We start from the raw sequence: 24,795 nt of genomic DNA, 5'->3' as shown, positions 1-24,795 counted from the left end.
GAGGAGTCCAAGCGCAATCACGCTTTCCGTGACCAGAGAGAGACAGCACCAACGGGCTTTTGATTCACTGTTCGCTTGTAGACGCGGCGCATATGTTTGCTCTAACACACGTGAGGCGTTATGAGGTGTCTCGTGGGAGTAAAGGTACCATAGCTGCTATTCTCGACAATTACGTGTTGAGCTCATATTCGTAAACTGCACCCTTAACCCTATAACCGTTGGTGAAATGAAACCAGTACTTCTCACAGCCACACTTTTCTCACATTTTAGTCTAGGAATAGTCAAAAACCTCAAATAAATGTCTTCAAATATTGAATATAAGAGTACCAGACATGTTTGAACAGAAAAATAAGAAAAAAAACAAGAAGTAGCTATGACTGTGTACAAGTATTCATTTATAACAGCACACTTTGTGTTCACGAATTACGGTCAGCAGACTTATTTAAACTTTTAAATTTTTGAATGATTTGATTGGAGTATAAAAATAAAAACATTTCACACAAAAGCGCTTTCCTGTTCACTTGTACCATAACGTTTCGACCACTATGCTTTCCACAGAAAGCAAATAAAGTGCTGAGTTAAAATTTCAATTTTCACCACTAAAAAAGAGAAAAATTGCCTTCTCTTTGTACATGGATTTGAAATTAACGAATTTCCATTTTCTTTAACTAACAGAATATCTAGTTTATTGATTAAAGAAATAACTCTATAAACATAGCTTAGGACATAAAATGATTGATGTTGGATGATAACCTCGGGGGGAACGTAACATGGAGATCAGGAGTTTTTGACCGCTCTGAACATCCGTCGTTTTGAATTTATTGTGATGATATTTTGCTATTATTCAACAAAATATTCCGTTATTTCCTTTTAGAAACGAAGACAAATTAGACCTATTTTCAGTTTTTTTTTCTTTAATTTACTCTATTTTAAACAATTGTGAAGAATAGTAGTGCTGCTTCATTCTTTCTTTTCTTAGTTTTAACGGTGCATGATCACTCAAGCTTGCATCCTAAACAATGCAAAAATTCCGGCAAAAAGCTGCTGAGTAAAAGATGTTAGAGAGTTGGAAAGAAGAAGAGTTAAAAAAAACTCACCGATGTAGACGTAGCGTTCAAATCCTGAAATTGTGCTTGCAAAGTATAAGTGCCTGAGTTGAATCCAGACGTACATGTCCATAGAATCAAATCACGACCAATAGTGGTATTTGAGCAAGCAAAATCGCCTTCTTTTCCATGAAGTTGGATTTCCGTCACTTTAACACGTTTTTTTAATTTAAAAAAATATGTCAACTTATTAGAATATGGACAATATTTGCTCAAACCTAATGATGCGCTATCCGAACTTGTTAGAAGTACTACGTATTCCCTTCCAGCAGTAACATAGAATGATTTTGATTCAAGGATTAATTCTGTAGTGTTGAATGATTGATAAAGAACTAGCTCGTCGCTAACAATGACGTTGAAATATTGTTCAAAGAACTGTAAAAATATTTTGTAGAAAATAATCTACATTGTTTATGCTATTTTGCGATACCTGTTGAACCAAAGTATAGCTTTCCACCCTGAATGCTATTCCACCACTTTTAGCAGCCAATTCACTAATACTTGTATGCACTGAATTATTAAAGGACGTATACGTTTCCACCAAAACAAAGAAAAACTGAAAATTTTAAGCAATAATGAGATGTAGCCGTTAATTAAATATAACCTGATCAAAGGTGAACTGAAAATAATAAAACATGAACGTTACCCTAGCTCGGGTTGTAGAGGTGCTTACAAGAACGTCGACGTTGTCTAGTTTACCATCTGTTTCAGAATCAATAACAACAAGTACATCTGAAGAAAAAAGAAGATCATATAAAAGGACAACGTTTCTGGCGTATCAATCCATTTAGGATGCGCCAACGCGTTTTAGTGCAATTCGTAATCTTTGAGGTTTTTGGAATGAGTGTTGACCTACAGAATGACGTGCGGGGGCCAGCGGATAATTAAGTCAGTGTTTTCATTCTCCCATACAAGTCTGGTACCACGTTATCAAGACCGGAGGAATAGAAATAGTTGCGTGCGCCGGTGCGCGGAAGATCATAAATACGGAGAAAAATTGGAAAAAGCAGCAGATATTTCATGAACTGCCAAATATTCGTGATTCTATATCTTAGTTTCTTTGATGATGCAAATTTTACCCACATATATTAACGAACTTTTGGACAAAATCCTTGCTTGAAATGTTTCGGAAAGTTTTTTTTCCTAGTCATGGTTTCATCAATTCGGAGTGTAGTGAGAGCTTCGGGTATTGCGTAAAGTTGAAGCGTAAGGTCGTCGACCGACAGCGCGCAGTGGTTCCGCGGCCTCCGATCGATAGGACCAGAGTCGATGAAGGAGTGACGTTGACGCTAACGAAGAAAGTTCTGTACTTTTATGGTTATGAACTAATTTTTGTCATTCTCAATTGCACGAAAAAAGAAATGAAAGAAATAATAAAAGAAAAAAAGGAAAGAAAAAAGCTCGATAAAACCATGATCTTTAGCTCACATAAGCGATGGTTTTCAAAGTAGAAATTAATGTTTGGAGAGCGTGTTCTACCGTCTCTCCGCTCCAAGGCACTTTTTCTTGGGAATAATCCACTCGTTGGATTTAGCGGCTTGGATCAAGTTGGGGACCATCGCGAATTGCAACGAAGAATGGCCCTAGCGAGGGTCGTCCCTCGATCCTAACCGCTACACTCAACCGCAGCGTTACCGCACCGCTTCGAACGCAGCCGCTTACGCAACTGCATCGTGTTTCATGTCGTTTTGATCCTACTATACGTTGTCATTTTCATCCATTACGTTTAAAAAAAAAACTTCTTGAGGGAATGGTTCGACAAAATAGTGTCGACAATATATCAGGAGTAGATATTATGGAAATTCTAGTACAGAAAAATGTTTATGGTACCTGAATATGTGTTTTTAGCATGTAGCGCATGTTCCAACGCTGCAGCGTAGTCGTAGACCGAGTCGTCATTTTCGATTGCATTATGAACAGAGTTCATCACGTTGTTAATGTAGGAAGTGAAATCCGAGTTTTGAGTGGTCTTAAAAATATACATAAAACAGAGATGTTGCAGTTACGCAGGTGAAGTAGAAAATTAAGAAGGAAATTGGAAGATGGTGTTCTTATTATGTTCAAAATTTTCCTAAGCAGAAAAATGTAGACAGCAGTTATTCTATCAACCAAATATCTTTTTAATAATTTGAACTGCAGAAATCAACTTATGGTTAAGGTTCGCATGTTAAGGGTAAGTCACAATTATTTAAGTCTTACAAACGTCTTAACACGTCAAGCGTTTTGAAGCAATAAGAGAGAGAGAGCAACGAGGAAAGAAAAAGGGGAGAAAAAAAGAAAGAAGGAAGGAAAGAAGGAGGAATATGATCGTCGTCAAAATGCGATAGTTGGGGCGAAGATTTAAGATGACAACAGTGATCAGAAAAGCATGAACACTGTTATTATAGCGCGGAATTATTTTCCCCAGTAAAAACGCGAAAGAACAAAAAAAAGGTATACCCTAGAAGCAATCGACAGATAAAGTTTTAAAAAAAATGGCAGAATGAATAGGAGCAAATAGTCTGAAGTATGTTGAAGTGATGAAGAACGCTGAGGCATATTCTTAAAGGGTGCATTCAGGAAATTTTCAGAGACAAAGCTACATACGTACATATTTAGCAAGTCTCACAGCGAAAATGTCAAGCACTGCCTACAAGTGACTGATTCACAGGGATTAGTTTTACCCGATAAAGCTGTATTATGAAGATGAATTCGGCATATTACTTCAATTTTATGAATGTAAACAGTTCTCTCGTTCTGTATGCCTGAGGTGCTTCTGATGCCTCTGATATATGCATTTGTATGCAGCGTTTCCCTAGTATACACACCACCAACGTAACTAAACCTTTGAAGTGGTATGTTGCATTGTTTCAGAATTTTCTTTCTAATTTTTTTTTTCTAAATGATAACTCTTTTCAAAAAAGCATGAATTTCCGAATTCTAAGCTCTGAGAGTTTGCAATTTTAAGAAGAATCACCAAGAAATAAAAATCGCTTCATAAGATTAAGGAATTACAGTCTCCAGTTTCTACAATGTCCTGCAAACCTTTCAAGATTATCGCACTCATAAGAATCCGTAATATTTATTATGGTATGCTCGCTACTTCATATTTTTAGCTCTAATATTCTTTCAATGTTTCTAGAAACCTCAACATCTGCTCTTATTCACATAAAATAGAGACTGAACTTTAAAAACAAATTATCCCCTAGCTTCAGGAGAAAATCCATTCAAAACTTTCTTCCGTCAAAAAACTTCTACGCATAATAGAATACTTAAAAATTTTGTGGAATTAAATTTTTTAGCATTCTATTATTTAGAAAGAGAGGAGAAGAATGATATAACGTGGCATACCTGCTATCGTGCACAGCTCAATTTATAATAACATTACAAAGTTATAAGTCAAATTTTTTTAAATATTGGGTAACTGACCAGTCCAGGGTTGTCACTGGTGAAAATATTCGCCGACCACGTGGTAAAATAGCTGGGATTCTGTCGCATATAGGGAACGAGATAACTAAACACACCATTTGGGAGCACAAAGAGGTTGTCAACCGTCGATCTGGAAATGTATATGCATATTTATGTTAAACTTCTAATCCTTGGAAAATAACAATTTACACGCTATTGTCGTTAGTATCTTTTGTTTTCCGAGCCACAATAGAGAACGTCCTCTGCATTTGTTTGGTAAAAGGACTAGCGGTGAGCGTAGTGGAGCAGGATACTGTAACGAGTTTTATAAGTAGATTTGGCAAATAGCTTCGAGGGCGCCATAAAATAGAGTTGACCAGATGCCACTGGATCACGAATAGATAGGAACAAGAATGTTGTTCAAAAATGTAAACGTGATTTCGCTTCCCTCTACTAATCCAGAAAAAAAGGTTTGAGAAACAGCCTTGGTTGCACCGGTAATCCAACGACGCAACTTATTACGGGTAGTAGTGGTAATATTGCTAATATATTGTGGTAATATATTGTTTCCGAAGGTGCAAGTGGTAAGTTACTTTTGTTTATTTGAGTTACATTCGTTGGATCGCTGACGCTCCACGAGGACGGGATTGCACGCATTCTATCGCGGAACGAGTTGCATCGTAAGACAGACCAGTGCGACCAAAGCGGTTTCTTACCTCGTTTTTGGGGCTACTAGACAAAATTGAGCGTGATCACACCCACAGTCGTGAACTACACTTCCACCCCTATCTATTCGTGGAAAGATCCGAACACTTTCAATTTCATGATATGCTGTCTCCAACTTAGTGATAGTTATATGCCTTCAATTGAGGCACGACAAATGAAAGAGGGAGTGTCTGCGAAGTGGAAAGAATGCAAGCGTTACGGAAGACGCGTCGCGGCCATCTAATTGAAAACATCCAAAACTGGGCATGGAATGCAGCGGAAGCGGTCAGAATTTGAGACCAAAATAAATAAACGTTAAGAAATGAAAAAAAAGGCTTTAAAAAAGCTAAAATGACTAGAAATGAACGATAAAATTTGTAGACTCTTTGATTTCACACCTTCATCTTGATCAAATTCGTCGTGTACCTGTGGCAAATCATCCATCAGTGATGTGATCTCGCTACGTGGTGTTAAATCTAAACAACACAGTGAAATGCTTTCTTTCGACATTACAAATGTGTAACTAAAACCACCTTCTTCATCGACACATAAAAATGGTACAGCGGATCCTTTGAAATCTTTGGATGTTACCTAAAAATGTTCTCATCTAACATAACAACATAACATAACATCACGTGAATTAAATGATAAAGGATAAAGCGCCCGGCGCTGAATCCCTATGAGGATGGGTCTACGCGTTCAACTGTAACTCAGTCTTCATTTGAGGTCGATGAACGTGCGTCCAGTCTTACGATGACTTGTGGTGGCTAACCGATGTGTCAAGTCAATGTTTTTATCATCTCAGACAAGTTTGGCACCAATCTATCGACCCCGCAAGGATAAATGACTTGCTTTGCACTAGGACGGATTCGAACCTCCGATCGATTGTAGCCACAGTGGAACCCATTACCGACTGCGCTACACCTCCCATTTACGTGAATTAGTATATTACATTGATATTAATATGAACTTTCAAAAATACAGAAATAGATTTGATACCGTTCATGCAGCCACTATGACCTACGTAGATTATCCTATTGTCGTGGAAAATGTAAGAGTTAACAGTCTCACATGCAAAAAAAAAAAAAAAATGTTGTGCGCAAAATCTACGATTCTCTGGGAGTTGACCATTTATTTCTATGTTTTTAGAAGTTTTATTCACTCTGTTTTTCATTTCCATATACAGTTGACGTTAATTGTAGCTAATATATTCTTAGCTACGGTACAACACATTATTTCGCAGCATAATAATGTTTTTTTTTTCGAACAAATGTTTTGCAAATAAAATTTTTCCTAGAATAAATTTAGAATATAAATGTATTCACAGAGAAAAATGTAGACCTATAAACAAAAATGTGAAATATTTGAAAATTTTTACATTATCAGCTCCACATCCATGCATAAAAATACACTTTCAAAGTATTTTTAATACATTTATTTCTGAGATAGGAGAAGTTTCAAAGAGTTAATGTGCTAAAGACTCATTTCATTAAAAAAAAACAACTGGAAGCGAGACAGCGTCATTGAAGAATCAATCGTTTCTTTTACCTTCCTACAAAAAAACCTTTGTTAGAGTTCGCAATTCAGAAAGTTTAAAGGCATCACCCCACGAATCTGAGGTGGTGCAGATTTCAGGTGGAGTATTCGTACACAGTATGGCAAACTACGGAGAGGGGGTGATTCCGTCCATTTCTTCCTAATTGCCGTAACAAACGGCCCGGAAGATAAGGCCCCAGGCGTTCTGAAGCACTATTTTCTACAAGGAGTTCGACTGGAGCGCGCCAGCCTTGTTAGGCGCCGCATATTCCGGCCCGTTTTTTACGGCAATTAGGAAGAAATGGACGGAATCACCACCCTCTCCATAATCTACGATCCCGCATACGAATACTCCACCTGAAATCTGCACCACCTCAGTTCCGTAGGGTGATGCCTTTAGGTTTTGTAGAGCTACGGTTGCCTCCTACTGAGGGTATATGCATACATACCATCTCGAAATCACTAACAATGGAATGGGACCATGGAAAATGTAATGATTTTCAGAAATTTCACTTTTTCCAAGGTATAAATATGTTATTAAAATACTTTCTACTATGCACATTGCGACATCTGCGAGCAGTTGATGTTTCTTGAAAATCTTCAGGACTAAGACACGACTTCTAGGAAGTAATGCAATCAGACGTGCATTTATATAGGGTAATTCAATCAACAACTGATCTCTCCCGCTTTATAGAGCGCATTGGTTAAAAAAGCCAGATTTAAAAAAAAAGAAACACTTAGAAAGTACAACAGCTATGAATAAATAATTCATGTAGTGTTTTTTTTTTCTTAAATCTAAGTAGGAACTGGGATCAAGGTAGAGTCGAGGAGGAGAAGAACGTAACTTTCATTCGGTGATTCTTTCTTTTCTTTACAAGTAAGAGAAATGATAAGTTTAGGGATTTTTACTTACTGATAGGATTGCTGGTGCGCTGACGTTACAAATGACCGTACCCAGTACGACGAAATACTGACACATTGGACGTGCTATGATGCCTGGTTCCAATTCCGCAATTCCGGATGATAACTTTACCATTAGATCACTGGCCACAGTATTAGTATCGTCCAATATACGTGCTACAATTGTCCGAGGTGCTCCTAAAAATATGACTAAAAATACACTGCACCAAGAGCAATAAGTCTTAAAGACCACATCGATAGCAATTATTTTGTATGTTAGAAAAACAAAAAATAAATAAAATAACATTACTCTAACTATACCGTTTCTACCGATAGTTGCGTATGGTGCTGATGCATCAATCTGAGATTTTGATGTTGTTACTGCTACAAAAGTTCGAAGTGCTGCTGGCGACATAAGGTAAACATTGAACTCAGGTCCAGATCCACTATATCGGTAAGAAATAACAGCTTTTCCATCTGCTGGATGAGCCCTGTACAATAGTAGTTAGGTCGTAATTCACGGATACGAATCACAAATGTAAGCACAAAGTGGCGGAAGTACATAGCGCAGTTTGTAAAGGGTTCGGTTGCGGCGTACGATCTATGGTTCCAACCCGCTTTACTGCCAACTAAATTTCAAATCCTTCAGGGTTGACAAACTGGTGCCAGATTTGTTTAGGACGTTCAGAGCACTGGCATGATTTAGTAGGGTCAAACGACATTCAGCATGCTGCAGTTGCGTAAGCGGGTGGACTTGTAGCGGTTAAAATCGAGAGAGGACCCTCGGTACTACCGTACTTCGCTGAAGTTCGCGATAGTCCCACCTCGATTCAAGCTGCTTGCTCTACCGCGCCGCCTCGTGCGGAACCATTTGCGCCGCGCTTCATGTAGTTTTGACCTACTATACATCGCCTGGAGTCCGCAAGTCATTCTATAGGCCAACACGCGTTCATAACTCCCAAACGATTCTGAACTGATATGAAAAGCGTAGGCGTATCTCAAAGCGATTGATCAACGTCGCGCGGTTTACCTTTTATTTTTATAAATGGAAGGGCGGGTGTACTGTAGCGGCTAGAGTTTCCGCTTCCTCCACGATCGATCGGAGGTTCGAATCTGCCCTAGTACTCACCAAGCCTTTCATACCTCCGGGGTCGATAAATTGGTACCAGACTTGTCTGGGAGGATATAAACACTAACTTGACACATCGGTTGGCCACCGCAAGTCATTGTATAGGCCAGATACACGTTCGTAAACCTCAAACGATTCTGAACTGAAGTGAACGTGGGGACGCATCCCAAGCGGATTGATCAACGCCAGAAACTTTATCCCTTCTTATCCTTTTATAAATAGAACATAACAAAAACACTTGACACGTTAGGCTTTTGCAGCGGAATTAACATGACATTGCAATTTGTCGATTGTCAAATTGAAGCAGGACCCAAGATTGTTAACAAACTCAATTACGACTAACGTTTCGGCATCGTCGCCTTTGTCAGAGTCTGGAAAGTAAGAACATTTGCAATATATCCTCTCAAATGCCTCATCCAGAACAAGTTATCATTCCATAAGATGCTACATCCAAAAGCGAAACCAAAAGAGCGCGAATCGTTGTGCCTATCCAAGAAGATCGGCAAGTTGCAATCTCTATGCCAAAAATCAAGGACTGTCGAACTTTTACGCTTCTGACGAGACATTATTCGGCCCCAAACTAATCCTATAAAATGAGCGCGGTACATCTTCGATGTGGACTGAACGGAGGCGAAAGATATTTTGTGTCAAACACGTAAAAGCGTAGAGTCGTACAGTCTGACCAAACCGAACTCGTTTTCGGTAGTATTGCGGGGACGTCGCGTTCGAGGTGACGCAGTACAATTCTTACTCACTTCAGCAGCCTAACTGGGGCTAGCGATGGTCCCACCGCGAGCGCAATTGCACCACAAGTCAGGTGGTTTTGGCGTGAATGTATGCTGCAGCAAACATGATGCGGTCACCATGTTGAATACGTTTGGTACCGACTGTCTAGGTTTCTTAAAATAGTTAAGGAGGTATGAGCGCATATCTTTATCTTCGCCTATTCTAGTATCGGAGAAATAACCGATGGATGGGCAAAAAAGTTGGAAACTGTTTGAATTAAGTTTGAATGGTCACTTGTGTTTGCTATACACCTAAGGTTTTATTAAAAGTTAAATGACTAATTTAAGTCAAAGCAGAAAAATTTACTCACAAGGAGACTCCCTTCTTTGATTTCGCATTTGTTTTTTCTAACTTCTTTATATGGTGCTTGTTTTTGTTCAAAAAATCTTTTTCTGCGAAATTACAAAACACTTCATAGTCAAACAAATAAGTATTGACTTACATCCATAACTTCCAAAAACCTGTATCACATATCAGTGTGAGATCATCGGGTGCAGTGAGCAAGGTCAGAGTTTCTGCTGTAATGGAAAAAAATAAAGGAAACTCTTCATAGACTTTGTATGATGTTATCAAAGACTTACCGGAGTTGCCTAATGATCGGAATGCGATGTAGAACTCGGAGCCGTTCACATTATACTGTAAGTTGACTACCTCTCTATTAGCACTACGCACTGCAACCGCATCCACTTTACGCGCATATAGATCGATTATTTGAGTGATAACCTCAAAAAAGTAACAATAAGACAATTTTTAAACCTGAAACACTATAAAAAAACTCTTATTTTTCATTACACACTTCGGAAGAAGTGTTCCTCCCAGCCAATTGGGTCGCTATCATGTACGGACTGACGAAAAAACCAAGAGTTGCATCGCTGAGTTTCCTTAAAGCTGTATACCCAGGCAATGAATTATAGTCCTTGTAGATTATTGGAGGATCAGGAAACAAGGCAACCACATGTACCTAAAAATCAAACCGAGAACATTTTCATTTAATTTTTGGTGGCTGAACAATATTTCCTGATTCGTACCGCAATCCTTTCATTTTTTTAAGAACTGTGTGTAGCGCAATCGGTGACAGGTTCGGCTGTGACCGTACGACAGATGGTTTGTTCATAAAGCCCAAACGATTTGAATTGAAGTCCAACACGTAGGTGCATCTTCATGGGAATTAACTATCGCTGTACACATTATTCCTCGCTTTAGAATGACCACAAGAAGAAAATACGCATTGAATGGGTTAAGAAGTTACCAGAAACCGATATAAAAGGCATCACCCCACGAATCCGGGGTGGTACGGATTTCAGGTGCAGAGTTCCTATACGGGGTCGTAGATTATTGAGAGGAGGGTGATTCCGTCCATTTCCTCCCAGTTGCCGTAAAAATGGGCCCGGAAGATGCGGCGCGTGCACAAGACTGACCCGCTCCAATCGAACTCTTTGTGGAAAATAGCGCGCCGGAACGCCTGAAGCCGTATCTTCCGGGTCGTTTTTTACAGCAACTAGGAAGAAATGAACAGAATCACCCTTCTCCCCATAATCTACAACCCCGTATATGAATACTCCACCGGAAATCCGTACCACTCCAGATTCGTGGGGTGATGCCTTTAAGCACTGTACGGGGTTGTTTACTGTAATGTATAGCTAGGAGACGGGCAATAAAGTGGGTATGAGCACTGGGTACTGTAATGTACTCGAAGTTCTGTAATGTACTTGATTACTTGCGAATTTCATGAAAGAGTGGCCGCGATTATAATCGATGCACAAGTGGTGCCAGTCAACATCTAAGGGGTACAACGCACAATTCCTGCTTAACGCAAATGTGTTAAGGGCATCACTCCAGGAATCTGACGTGGTATGGATTTCAGATGGACAAACTCTATATGGGGTCGTAGATTGCGGGATCAGGGGTCGTTCCGCTCATCTCTCCCTAATCGTCCTTAGAAAAACGGCGAGGGAATCACTTTTGTTCCCACGAGGAACGATCTCCTGATCCCGGAATGTAGAACTACATCTCCAGCTTTTGCCGTGGATTGCCTCACCACGTCAGATTCGTGGTATACTGCCTTGAAGCAGTCCTGTAACAGTGACTTAGCTCACCAGTGTCGGATTAATACAATTAGCCAAGCTAAATAAGAAAAGAAAGAGTGATGATAGGTTGATGCCCTTCGGCCTTGGAGACAGCAGCGAAAACCCATGTCCAGCTGAATAGGTGATTGAACAAAAAAAAAAGAATAAGGGATTCCAGGAATAAAGCACAAGTGACTATCAACTACCGTGGAACCACTCCGCCCTTAATGTTCCAATGCATATTAAGTGAATGGGGATTTATTGCCGATCTGTAGATGTTCTTCTACTCAAGTTTTTATTTGTCCGATGGAACCAAGCTCCCACTCACATGATGCGCGACACTTTACCCGGCAAAAAATATCCTTTGGATACAAAAGAATGCTGATATAAAAGCCAGTAGGGTTAATATTATCTCTTGTGCTGGTTTAAACAGTTGCCTTGTCGGGTAAATGGAGGTCTCTGGAACATTGGGTATCTAGTTCGTGGATTTGCAGCGATTTTTGCGTTTTTGTCGTGATAGGAGTAAAACACGCCCCGAAGCTATATATTAAAGGTGGTACTGAACATGCAGCGTACTAATGGTGATGGGTTTCAAATTATCATAAATTAAAAGAATTTGGGGAAAATTCCTTACTAGAATGATTATTCATAATTTATAATTATGTTAAAAAGATATAGGTTTAAAGGCATCACCCCACGAATCTGAGGTGGTACAGATTTCAGGTGGAGTATTCGTATACAGTATGGGAGACTACGGAGAGGGGGTGATTCCGTCCATTTCTTCCTCATTGCCGTAAAAAACGGTCCGGAAGATACGGCTTCATTCGTTTTGGCGCACCATTTTGGACAAGAGGTTCGATTGGAGCGCGCCAGTCTTGTGCGGCGCCGCATCTTCGAGATGGTATGTATGCATATACCCTCAGTAGGAGGCAACCGTAGCTCTACAAAACCTAAAGTTAAAAAGATATAGGTTTAAAGGCATCACCCTACGGAACTACGGGCGGTTTTTTACGGCAATGAGGAAGAAATGGACGGAATCACCCCCTCTCCGTAGTCTCCCATACTGTATACGAATACTCCACCTGAAATCTGTACCACCTCAGATTCGTGGGGTGATGCCTTTAAACCTATATCTTTTTAACATAACTATAAAAAAATCATTTCTTATATTATAAAAAAATCATTTCAATCATTTTTAACACAATTATAAAAAAATCAATTAGGAAGAAATGGACGGAATCACCACCCTCTCCATAATCTACGATCCCGTATACGAATACTCCACCTGAAATCTGCACCACCTCAGATTCGTGGGATGATGCCTTTAACCTCAGAATTGGATAGTATTTCATTTGTAAAATTTCTTTCCTTTCTTTTGAAACGGCAATAAGTTGGTGAACCTATGCACATCATTGTGAAAAAAGTATTCTTCGTTAATAGTAAACTCTCTAATTCTCTGATCAAAAATCCTGGGAGATGGTTCGTAAATAAATCGAATATTTTCACACCATTTACTGAGAAGCGGGCAGCACCACAAAACGTTTAATAGACGGGCTGACACGCAGATTTCAAACCTCCTGTAGTACTGGTTCTGCTTCTGAACAAGTATGCTTCAACATGTTATCCGGAGAAAATATGGTGGCAGTACTTAAAGGGTTTTTGAAATACTGTTCCATTCTGAGAAACTAACACGTAATAAAGCAACAATCAAATAAACGCGAAAGAAACTAAATGTCATAGACTTTGCTACCGATTAGAACTTCAAAATGTAGACTAACCTTGATTTTTCGAGCAATAGCTTTACGAATCGCTTCATTGATTCTGGATGTGTCGTCTAATGCAGAATTTGTAATTATTAGAACCTAAAAAAAGTGACATGTAAGAATTATTCTTCTCTTTTTCAGTTCATACACACTAATTGCAACTTTTTTTCTCTTTTTTCTTACTTCATAGCACTAATTTTAATGAAAAATCACGGTCGTTCGTAGATAATAAGGAGTATGAAATCAAACCTGCGAATTAGCCTGCGACATATCAATAATTCGTATTATGCTGTCTGTTGTTAGCGTATTCGGATCACATGAGTCAACTGGATCGCACATATCTTTCGCATCACTCACACACTCGTCTGATGACTCGTCTGATGAAATAGCAAAAATCTAAAGCTATTTTTTAAAAATACTGAATAAATAAGATAGAAAATGTATTCGCCGTTTGAGAGGAGAGAATAAAATAGTATTGAGTTCAACACATACGCTTCTTCATAATGTTTGAAAAATATCACGTTCCATTTCAGAGATGACAAACATTTCGTACTATGTGTTAGTGAATTTTGAAGCACCTCGTGTAATAAGCATGTAATGGATAATCATTCGAAAACAAATGCAGAAAAACGGCAGGAAGGATCCGAGACCCAACAATCTATCCGATCAATAGTTGGAGGAAAATAGAAACAGAAAATAGGAAAACAGAAAAGTAAAAATAACGATATGTTTTAAAAAAAAACATTAAAAACAACTTATAGGACAACTTAATAGCATAGTGGTGATAAAATAGAAGCCAAATTATTCCACAAATGTTCCAAAATGTCAGAAGTAAACCATTTTTCATCTATTTAATATTTCTTAGTCGTTCTCATCACTATTAACTTTCTAAAGGACTCTTTAATCCTCTGGTATGAAAAAGTCCCTCGAACATCCTTCGGAAAAATGTGAGTCTAGGGAAGATGAGCTTCTGTCCTCAAGACTGTCATTTGGAATTTTGTGTGAAATAGTAGAAAAACGCTTAAAAACTGAGGAAAAATTGGAGGGTTCACTAATGGACTACACTTTTTTGATAATGTCCGTCAAAATCTGATTTGTTGTCAGATGTGAAGAAAATGAGGCGATGAGAACTCCAAGGGGTAACTTGCAGTTCGGGTTGTAGATTGCTGAAAAGAAAGTGGCCCTGCTCGTCCTCCCCAAATCGTTATAAAAGTGGGTGTGGGAGACGGGGTTCATACTATGAAATCAACTGCAACGTGTCACCTATGTGAACGCGACGCATCCACGTGCGAGCTGTCAAAAATCAACACCCTATTCAAGTAAAATCAACGAATAGGCGGCTGGGAGGACCGAAAAGTGTACAAGGATCCGCGTTCTGACGTACCACGTAGGAATCAAAGCGCTTCCTGCGCAGTTTTTTTTACGACAATTTATCTGAGATGAGCGGAGGCACCCTCGTTTCCGTAAACTACAACAAGACCTCTACGTTTGTCTTCGGGTTTCCATATTACTCAATTTCGTGATACAGTACCTTTAAATCTATAGTTAGTTTAAAAGTTTTGCTCGAAAATTGTTGATGACGTATTTTCTGTGGGGATTCATTTGCAGAAAGAATTGCAGAAAATTGGTTTTTTTCAGAAATAAAAGTAAGAATTTCTGTTTTGTGTGGGATATGATAGGAAGATAACCGCAAAAAAAGCTTATTGCTCAGTAAAGAATTATATAACGTTAGTTTTAGGTACTCCTGTATTGCTCATGATAGCTCATTATAAAAGCTACACTAAGATGTGAAAGAAAGAGAAACTGTGCTTATACATTCTGCAAGTAACTCGGTTCAAATCTTTTTTGGAGTACAGCTCATGAAACTACACAACAATCGTAGAAAAAACGCAGAAAAAAGTTTATGATATGGTGTAGTGTGAGATCCATGTACGAATGTAGGGCAATGAGTACTGACGAAGATAATTTTTACTTCTTAACACATGCACTACCAATGAAATAAAACTTACTTCCGACGTACTTCAAGGAAAAAAAGAAGAAAAAATAGGAAAAGGAAGACTAGAAGTAAATAAATAAATAGGCTCCCACCACACCATCGATGCTCCAAAATGCATTGCTGATATTCCTTCCAATTACAGCTCCGCAAACTGCTTTAAAAGGGTCGTCTTTGGTTGTATTAATAGCATCGTTCATGAGAGTATTATATGTGACAAGTACATAAAGCGATTGCTCTACGCTTTCTTCATAAAATGAATGACTGTCACCAGCAACACATTGCACTGAAAACAATGTAAATTTTGGCAGAGATTTTCTTTTCTATAATATCGTAAATTCTTCATATCATACCTGGCTCACAGCTTGTTCCCAAGAAACCAGGAGGACATCGACAGCCTTTATCCGCTGCACCTGCAGCTCGATTTTGACCATCGTTTTGACATATGCGTTGGGTGCATTGCGGTGAGGTAAACTGTGCTTTGCATGAACATTCGTTACTGTCTTCTACATAATAACCGTCGTGAGCACATGAAACAGGACCTAAAAAGAGAGATTTTTTTTCGTAGATGGACTTAATTTTGCTAAACTTCAGTTTGGATGTGAATCAGAGAACAAAAGGCTTGAATCCCCAATAAAATATACCATAAAATTTGACCGAACAATAATCTTCACTTCAATCCATAGTTGTTTGAGGTTTTACGAAAATATAGGATCTCCGAGAACAAGCCCATGTACTAATTCAGCGTTTTCACCCTCTCAGACAAATCCGGCACCAAAGATGGAAGGTTGTAGAGCTAAACTGGGATCAGACCGGTTTCAAAGTATTGACAGGTCAGCACTGTACGAATCTGTTACCGACTGTACTACACCCGCAAGGACACTTCATAGTTTATAAAAAGTTTCAATCACTTCATGTACATTTAAAAACCACGGTATGAAATAGACTTGGTACATTACGAAAATTTATGGCGCGATGGCCGAGTGAATGACGCGTTCCAAAGTTTGGTAAAGTTCCAATCGACGTAAGTCCTCATAGGTTCGAACCTCACTCGCGCCAAATGTTTGCTACTGTAGAAAAGTTCGTAAGATCCTTCCCTGTGTTCAGCTCGATTTGCGCGGCGCGACCTCTGGTTGTTCTGGTCGAGTCGAATGGGAACCAGGCAGTCCCTGTTGGATTCATCTGCATCCACGATATATCAGGTGGAGTGAAACGTTCTGAGCTTTTTCCCTTCATTTCAACGATTAGGGAAGGATGGTGCTTGCTGGTTCACCAAAGCGTTAATCTCCTCCAGATGGGCTAGGTTGCCTCTCCGACAGTGCCTCCGCTGCAGTGTTGTGCAGAGCAGGCGAGCATCTCCTTCATTTTGCCGCTATGCTGTCCTAGCAGAGTATAGGATTTTTTCGGGTTCTTGTCCTCTCACACCTTCTCCAACTCCTTCGCTCGTGACGTCTATTTGTTCTCACGATCATGTTTCAGCTGACGACGCAACCTCCTTCTCAAAAGCTTCTCCTGGCTGAAGTCACTACTGGTGTGGGCAACACAGTTGCACGTGGATACTGTCTCCGGAGATGCAAAGGCGAACTTCTTCCTCGGTGCTAAAACCGGGAGTGTTTTCTTTGCAGCGTTCTGAGTGTATTTAGTGAAAGAGTCAGCGTCATCCACTCTCCTCTTATCCGTAATCCAATATCGACACTCGTTGGCGAAACACCTTTCTGCACTCCTCGTTTTTCAGAGCTGCCAGATCAACTTTGGTTGATGCTGAGCTCCCTGATACCTTTTCTGGAACCGTACTTTAACGCTGAGAAGAACTGAACGGTGGTCGGAATCGAATGCGACGTCCCACACAGCTCTAGATTTTTGGATTTCTGACAAAAGAATGTTCTTCGTCAGAACGTAGTCGAGCTGAAGGTTAAGATTCGGCTCCTTCCGCTTTCGCTGGCCTTCTGTCGTCAAAGGAGTTGTCCCTTGCCACATAAGCTGACGGCGTCGATGAGTTCTCTTAAACAATGATGAGATGCATGCAGTGTGTGCAATGATGAGATTCGTCGGCTCGCAAAGGTCTATCAGAGGACTTCCGTTGCTCGATGTCTGCTCCATGGCATAGAACCATTTTCCAAACACATCGGATTGCTGTTCAAGTCCCACCTTGGCATTCACTTCAATTCCGACAATTACCTGTTGGTGCTTAGTTCCAACACAAAGATCATCTTTGTAAACATATGAAAAGCGCTATTATGTATTTCTGAGGAATTATTGATTTATAACAATATTTGCAGTGTAGAATTGTAGATGATTTTATTTCTGCACCTATAAGGTGTTCAAATAAAATTTTCCTTTTCTTCCATTTTAGTCATCTTCATTTGTTTAAAAAGTAACTGAGGGAGGTGGGAATATTTCTAGATAGAATAACATGAACATCCTCCACAACGGTTTACCGCTTCATAGTGGCATCGAGGTGACTCTAGGCGTCGAACTGCGATGCACAGCGGAGGTTCATCCTCCGGCAGGGTCTCCCAAGCTTAGAAGGAGTTCGACACATCCGACATTGCGACTTCTCGGAATCGGAAGCCTAGCTAAGAGTAAATCACTGCTAAGATTCACCACCGTCTCAGCAAAATGTCCCTAATCCATACAGGTTGGGAGCCACGACCTGTGGTGAAAGCTAAGCTCGCCGTGGCATGACTACATAGTTTGGGGAAAGTCTTTTTGCAACTCTTGCACATCAACTGCCTCAGTACCCTGCACACTGGGCCTTGCCGTCTCACGGCATGGCGACTGGTGAGAGGCGATCAAATCTCAGGTTGCTCAGGACGTTATCGATTCTGTACCAAGGCGACACACGCACGATTCGCTATGGAGACTGTCTCAGAATGTGTACTTACAACGCGAGAACAGTGTCCACAGACGCTGACCTGCATGCCCTTCTAGGATCTGCAGAGCGTATCAAATTTCAAGTGATTGCTCTGCAAGCGCAGAAGGAGCGACGTACGAGAAATGAATGACGGTACACTCGTCATTCGTAGAGAGAAGGTTCCGTCGCGAAATGTAGGCGGTGTTGGTTTTGTTGTGCACCCATCTGTCGTCTATCTTGCCGATTCTCACGAGATCCTGTCACCATGTCTGGCCATTCTTCGCCTCCGCCCTTTGTGCCAAAAACCCATCAGTATCGTCAACTGCTACTCACCAACATCAGCAGCTAATAAATCCGAATTGGACGCGTTTTACGAGAAGCTGGAGGAAGCAATCCGCTACGAGAGGTCATTCTACAAATTCGTTGTCGGAGACTTCAACACAAAACTAGGAAAGGCTACAGAAGAGGAATACAGGAACAGAAGATTTGGACTAGGGGACCGGAACGAAAATGGCAATCGTCTTTCAGGGCTGTTGTCCGCCGCTCACCTTTTTCATGGGAACTCTCTTTTCATGAAGAAAGATCATCGTCGGTGGACATGGGAATCGCCCACGCGACTCGTGCGGAGATCGACCACATACTCATCAACCGGAGGTGGTGTCTATTCGACGTCTCGGTAGTATTATCCTTTTGCAGTGGTTCTGATCACCGTCTCCTTCGTGCGAAAATACACCGTAGCCACACGGTGGAAAAGAACATCTGCTATTGGGAACGAAGAAGAAAATAAGTCGTCTACGACGATTGCGTGCTCGAGGACTTCTTGTCCCAAGGTGACTGGCACATCGAGGAGGACCCAAACGTGGACTACGAACTGCCGCTCAGAGGATTGCGAACCTGTGCTGAGCGTGCCTCGAAGCCGCGCACGACAAACTTTGATCGAACTTCGAGGACCACCAAGGAATCGTTGGAAAGGAAAAGGTCTTTGAGGCTTGATACGATTGCATCGCACACTGAGCGGTTAGTAGCAAACATTAGCTGCAGAAAAGCGTTGCAGGAGGATCTTTCGAATTACAGGCAGAAGAAGATTCTGGAGGCAGCACAAAGAAAAACTAGTAGAAAGAAGTGCCGCAGGGATCTCCGTGAATATAATATCCCGCTAGCTGCCTTGCTGAGAGAAGACGGGACTCGCACGTCTTCTCGTCGTGAGATGGAAATCCTTACGGAAAGGTTCTACTTGAACTTTTTCCGTTCATCAACTCCTATGTCAAACCCGATCATCCCCACTGGTGAAGCTTCACCACGGATTCTCCCTTCGGAAGTACGAGTCGCTATCAAGAGCATGAAACCTGGCACAGCCCCGGACTTGATTTTATATCAATAGACATTCTTCGGGCTGCTGGCCATCCACTTCATGTAATCTTAGCAGCGCACATGACATCCTACTTTTAGGAAGAAAGGATTTCAGACCAGTGGAAGACCTCGCGAACCGTTCTTATTCATAAGAAAGGTGACCGAGAGGACCGGGTCTACCGTTTGATATGCTTGCTAAGCGTGTTATACAAAGCATTCACCGAGATCATCCTCCCGCGCATATCTAAGACGCTGGATGAAGCCCAGCCTCAAGAACAAGCCGGATTCCGTCAAAGGTTCAGCTGCTTGGACCACATCCAGACCGTTTCGAGGGTAATAGAGGATTGCCTGGAATACCGCCTGCCTCTTGTTGTAGCCTTCGTCGACTATGAGAAAGCCTTCGACAGCGTAGAAACGAATGCAATACTGTCAGCGCTGGCCGATCAAAGTGAGGACATTAGCCAATTAGTACGATCGATGCACCACGAAGATACAGCTTTTCCACAGCTCCCTCACCATGCCCATTGGAAAGGGGGTGCGACAAGGCAATATTATATCGCTGATGCTGTTCACGGCTGCACTGCAATGGGTAATGAAATCATTTTCCTGGGAAGAAAGGGCATACATGTTGATGGAAGATTTCTCTCGAACCTTCGCTTCGCGTCGACATCGTTCTCTTTTCGAGCAGTACCAATGGAGCAGAAACGATGCTCAACGAATTGAACGAAGCATGGAAGAAAATAGGACTGCGAATAAGCAGAAAGAAGACATAGTTCTTGATGAACGCCTGCTACGAGGACGGAGGATTACCCGGAGGAGTGAAGGCTCCTAAATCGTGGAAACTTCGTCAAACGTATACCTCGGACGTTCTATGAACATTGAAAACGACTTGAAGGAACAACTGAGTAGATGAATTAGAGCAGCATGGGCAGCATTCGCAGCCTTCAGGGAAGCTACGGACCAACTGACGGACCAAGATCTTCGTGCTTATCTGTTCGACTCGAAGTTCCAGTTACTTTTAAAAATAGGAAAAAAGTAATGTATTATAATATCAATAAAACAACAGTACCACAGCCCACCTCGTTTCATGCACATCTAAGGGATACTATTACAGAATAAAATAGGAAATTCAAAGATAAAACTTGCCAGATGGTATGGCTGCAATATTTGGCCATAGTGAAGAATCGCAGTATCCTCCCAAGCAAAAAGCGAAGAAAATAAATAGAAGAGAATGAATTCTCTTCATTCGCTTCTTAATTTTGCACAATTAACACATCCGAAAAACTGATACAGTATTACTTTAATCCAATAAATTGATTGAAACAAGAAAAGAGGAGTATGAAATATTAAGGTCAACCATAGACATGACTAGGCTGATAAGTCGTGTCGTAAAGATGCTTGTCCTTATCGGAACACATTACTGATGAACAATGGGGCATTTGCAAGATAACCATATAAGATACGTACTGTAGACTCAAATAAAAGCTGCTAAATCTTTCGCTTCATGCCTACTATCCTTTGAAAAATATCTTCAATTTTTTTGCTATTCTCACTTAACTGCTTACTATATATTTCAGCTATGCTTGAATTCTGTAGTTCTCCAGTTTGACAGCTGATTTTTTCACATCTATAAATCCATCATTTAACTCAAAATTTCCAAGTTTGTTGATGAATTTGAGTGCTCGGGAAATTTCCCATTGTTTATCTAGAATGTTTCACTGAGTTTCAGGTGTTGAGTGTTCTATTAGGGTGAACGGTGTATTACGATTGAGTACCAAACTGTTCACTCTTAATTTCCTCGATCCACGAATAAAGTTTCTCTGCGAGACTGGTGTTGCGAAAAAACTTAATCATAATTTTCATAAGCTAAACTAGGTCATAGTAATTATTTCTGCACAGCTACTGCTGCACCTTTGACTTGGATCAAAAATTTCGGCTTGAAAATTAAGACTGGGTTACTCTAAGAAATGCGATTTTATCCAAACCTAGCCTTTACGTTTTTCGTTTTTATGGCAGTTGAATTGATGTAGTGGCAAGATCTCCGTTTCTTCCACGTAAATGTAGTTTTTTTCTGCTGAAAAGGTTATAATCGAGCAGTACGACAGCAGTATTATACTTATAAAATTACTGTTCGTATTATTCAATCTAGAAATATTCCAACTAACATACCAAACATTATTCACAAAGATAAACGGTTGGATCGGTTAGTTTACAAAGAGCACCCGCCTTAGTTACTCTTTAAACAAATGGAGATGACTAGAATGGAAAAAAGTAAAATTTTATTTGAATACCTTACGGTTGCAGAAATAAAATCATCTACAATTCTACACTGCAAATATTGTTATAAATCAATACTTCCTTAGAAATACCTAATAGCGCTTTTCATATGTTTACAAAGATGATTTTTGTGTTGGAACTAAGCACCAACAGGTAATTGTCGGAATTGAGGGGAATGCCAAGATGGGACTTGAACAACAATCCGATGTGTTTGGAAAATGGTTCTATGCCATGGAGCAGACATCGAGCAACGGAAGTCCTCTGATAGACCTTTGCGAGCCGACGAATCTCATCATTGCACACACTGCATGCATCTCATCATTGTTTAAGAGAACTCATCGACGCCGTCAGCTTATGTGGCAAGGGACAACTCCTTTGACGACAGAAGGCCAGCGAAAGCGGAAGGAGCCGAATCTTAACCTTCAGCTCGACTACGTTCTGACGAAGAACATTCTTTTGTCAGAAATCCAAAAATCTAGAGTTGATAGCCTTCAGCCAGGAGAAGCGTTTGAGAACGAGATTGCGTCTTCAGCTGAAATGTGATCATGAGAACGAATAGACATCACGAGCGAAAGGGTTGGAAAAGGTGTGGGAGGACAAGAACCCGAGAAAATCCTATACTCTGCTAAGACAGCATAGCTGCAAAATGAAGGAGATGTTCGCCTGCTCTGAACACTGCAGGCAGAGGCACTGTCAGAGTGGCAACCTAGCCCATCTGGAGGAGACTTTTTAACACTGTGCTGAACCAGCAAGCGCCATCCTTCCCTGAGCTCTTGCAAGCCCAAAGACAAGCATACACCGCGATCGGCGAGGAGCCACCGACGGAATCGGAAGTTATGGTCTGTATTCAAAAATTGAAGAATAGAAAATCTGGCGGAGAATATGGAATTACCGTACAAATGCAGAAATCTCTTCCTCTTTCTGAGGTTTGCGAGATGACAAACCATCCGTTCAATACGGATTGATCGGACTCGTGGAGACACGATATCACAGTTCTTCTCCACCGAGGAATATCACTCCACTTACCAACGAATATCACTGCTGCGTTTAACGTAAAAGCTCTCGGAGCGGATCATCCTGGATCGACTAATCCGACATCGCGAAGAGATCACTCGCGACCAACAAGCCGGCTTTCGTTCTGGCCGATCGACGATTGATCAGGTGTTTATTGTGAGGAGAGTGATTGCAGCGTGGCAGCGGTAATAGAAGCCTCTATAGTCAGCTTTTTCAGATTTCGAAGCCGCTTTCGACTCCCCTCATCGAGTTCGTCTTCTGAACGCGCTTCGCGGCGATAGAGTTCCAGGAAAATTCGTACTCCTGATAAACGACATGAATAGAAGAACAACTGCTGCAGTCCGGGTACCAGCCTGATGTACTACACCGTTTGAAGTGGAAAGTGGAGTGATACAATAGTCGTGGTGAGACTCTTTCTGTTCAACTGCGCAGTCGATGAAATAATGCGACGAACAGTTGAGCAGTTTCCCACTGATGTCACTTTTGCACAATCTGACGTCCTTTGGTGGGGCTCGAGTACGCCGACGATGTAGTAATATTCGCTTCTAGCAGCAAGTTACAGCATCTTGCTAACCTTGTACTGGAAATAGCTGCAGCATACGGGCTGCGACGCCGCCCTGATAAATGTAAGCAGACGAGACCCTTAACAAGAATCAGGGTGGACGGACAAGATATCGAACTCGTGGATGAGTTCTGTCACTTGGGTTGTATGCTGAGAAACTATGACAGCTACGAGAGAGATACTCAGCAAAGATGTGTTAAAGCCAATTCGACATTCAATTCATTTACCAAGTGTCTGTGGTCGACATCCATCGCCACAAATACAAGTCTACCTATCCGCAATTCACCCTATTATGATGTACCGATCGGAGACTTGGGCAGCGCCGGCGACGGTGATGGAAAAGCTTGACTTCATGGAGAGAAAGCTGTTTAGACGACCGCTAGGCTACTTTTGGCCGTTGATATGCCATAACGAAGAACTTTACTCGGAAGTGGACATGTTGTACCGGCGGATGACATGTGACCCGGCCTTCTGAAATAGTCAAAGAAAATAGTCTCTGTTTCTTTGATTATGAGGAGACCGTCTGATCGTCTTATCCAGGTTGTCCTTAGAATGCGCCTGGATCCTAACTGGAAAAGGCCCCTGATCATAAAATAAATTTCTAGACGAAAGTGGTGAACGAAGATCTGAGAACGCTTGGCGTTGGCAGGCAGTTCGTTCGAGACGTAATGTTCCGCCGCTTATAGAATAGCGACGGATGGGTAGATTCTATGAGAACTCTAGCTGAAGATAAAACAGGTTGGGCTCGGATATGCTTAAGGACGACTCACCCAGGCGAAAATGCGGATAGCCGCGTTAGACCATAACATCCGCACGCCGATCAAGTCAATGTACATGTTTTAAATATATAAACATAAACAGTATATATAAACAATATATAAACATAAAACGTATGAGTGAGAATCAAAAACGTACCACGCAGAGCTTGCGTTGCAGGAAACGCTCGAAGAAATTTTTGACGTAGGTTTCTTTCCAGGTAGGCGGAGTTCAGGACGTTTTTATGAATTTCAGCAAAACATTGGATGGCCTTCTCAGTACCAGGAAACATACCCCCAAGAACAATCACAGAAACAAGTTCACTCAACGTCACTACTAGCTACACCCAGAGTTGACGAAATGAAAGAGCGTAAAGCAGACTTCTGATCAAATAACCAAACAAAACTACTCGTTACATCCGTACAAGTGATGAAATTCACTTCGATCGGTTTCATTTCGCCAGTATCATGAGTGCACAGAATTGCTTCGCTGGGTAAACTGATGCCTTTTGTTTTCAAATTTGTCAGCAGCGTTTCGTGTTTTAGCTGCTATCTCTGTGCCAGTAATATTTCAGTATCCATCTCGCAGAAAGTAGGAACTCTAAATTACTT

The 24,795-nt window shown here is 40.9% G+C and overlaps 4 protein-coding genes across 4 annotated transcripts in view; 3 read left to right on the top strand and 1 right to left on the bottom strand.

Moving 5' to 3' along the window:
* RB195_021733 (uncharacterized protein) overlaps window positions 1-20,821 on the bottom strand; it is a gene marked incomplete at both ends in the record, with an annotated part of 45,032 nt that extends 24,211 nt beyond the window's left edge. The window contains 20 exons of the mRNA XM_064208615.1: window positions 1,098-1,255; window positions 1,325-1,481; window positions 1,537-1,662; window positions 1,753-1,838; window positions 2,937-3,075; window positions 4,515-4,644; window positions 4,704-4,806; window positions 5,597-5,674; window positions 5,732-5,789; window positions 7,648-7,832; window positions 7,956-8,125; window positions 9,992-10,067; window positions 10,131-10,272; window positions 10,346-10,510; window positions 13,394-13,477; window positions 13,628-13,774; window positions 15,467-15,657; window positions 15,725-15,913; window positions 16,838-17,000; window positions 17,166-17,471. Of these exons, the coding sequence (XP_064064496.1) occupies window positions 1,098-1,255; window positions 1,325-1,481; window positions 1,537-1,662; window positions 1,753-1,838; window positions 2,937-3,075; window positions 4,515-4,644; window positions 4,704-4,806; window positions 5,597-5,674; window positions 5,732-5,789; window positions 7,648-7,832; window positions 7,956-8,125; window positions 9,992-10,067; window positions 10,131-10,272; window positions 10,346-10,510; window positions 13,394-13,477; window positions 13,628-13,774; window positions 15,467-15,657; window positions 15,725-15,913; window positions 16,838-17,000; window positions 17,166-17,471 (2,853 nt within the window). Of the gene's footprint in view, window positions 1-1,097; window positions 1,256-1,324; window positions 1,482-1,536; window positions 1,663-1,752; window positions 1,839-2,936; window positions 3,076-4,514; window positions 4,645-4,703; window positions 4,807-5,596; window positions 5,675-5,731; window positions 5,790-7,647; window positions 7,833-7,955; window positions 8,126-9,991; window positions 10,068-10,130; window positions 10,273-10,345; window positions 10,511-13,393; window positions 13,478-13,627; window positions 13,775-15,466; window positions 15,658-15,724; window positions 15,914-16,837; window positions 17,001-17,165 lie in introns of the transcript that reaches the window.
* On the top strand, window positions 18,369-20,298 carry RB195_021734 (uncharacterized protein; the record flags this gene model as incomplete). Its single annotated transcript, XM_064208616.1, has 4 exons — window positions 18,369-18,879; window positions 19,056-19,242; window positions 19,300-19,543; window positions 19,675-20,298. 4 exons carry the CDS (start codon window positions 18,369-18,371, stop codon window positions 20,296-20,298), a joined length of 1,566 nt encoding a protein of 521 aa, XP_064064495.1.
* Window positions 20,822-22,035: 1,214 nt separating the features above from the next.
* On the top strand, window positions 22,036-22,395 carry RB195_021732 (uncharacterized protein; the record flags this gene model as incomplete). The annotated part of the gene is made up of 1 exon (XM_064208613.1): window positions 22,036-22,395. The coding sequence occupies one exon, from the start codon at window positions 22,036-22,038 to the stop codon at window positions 22,393-22,395; it is 360 nt and encodes a 119-aa protein (XP_064064494.1).
* Window positions 22,396-23,588: 1,193 nt separating this feature from the next.
* Window positions 23,589-23,903, top strand: RB195_021731 (uncharacterized protein; the record flags this gene model as incomplete). Its single annotated transcript, XM_064208612.1, has 1 exon — window positions 23,589-23,903. The coding sequence occupies one exon, from the start codon at window positions 23,589-23,591 to the stop codon at window positions 23,901-23,903; it is 315 nt and encodes a 104-aa protein (XP_064064493.1).
* Window positions 23,904-24,795: the final 892 nt, after the last annotated feature.

This window comes from Necator americanus, chromosome X (assembly GCF_031761385.1).
Source record: "Necator americanus strain Aroian chromosome X, whole genome shotgun sequence".
In the NCBI taxonomy this organism is placed as follows: Eukaryota; Metazoa; Nematoda; class Chromadorea; order Rhabditida; family Ancylostomatidae; genus Necator; species Necator americanus.
This window is presented reverse-complemented; position numbering and strand designations above follow the sequence as displayed.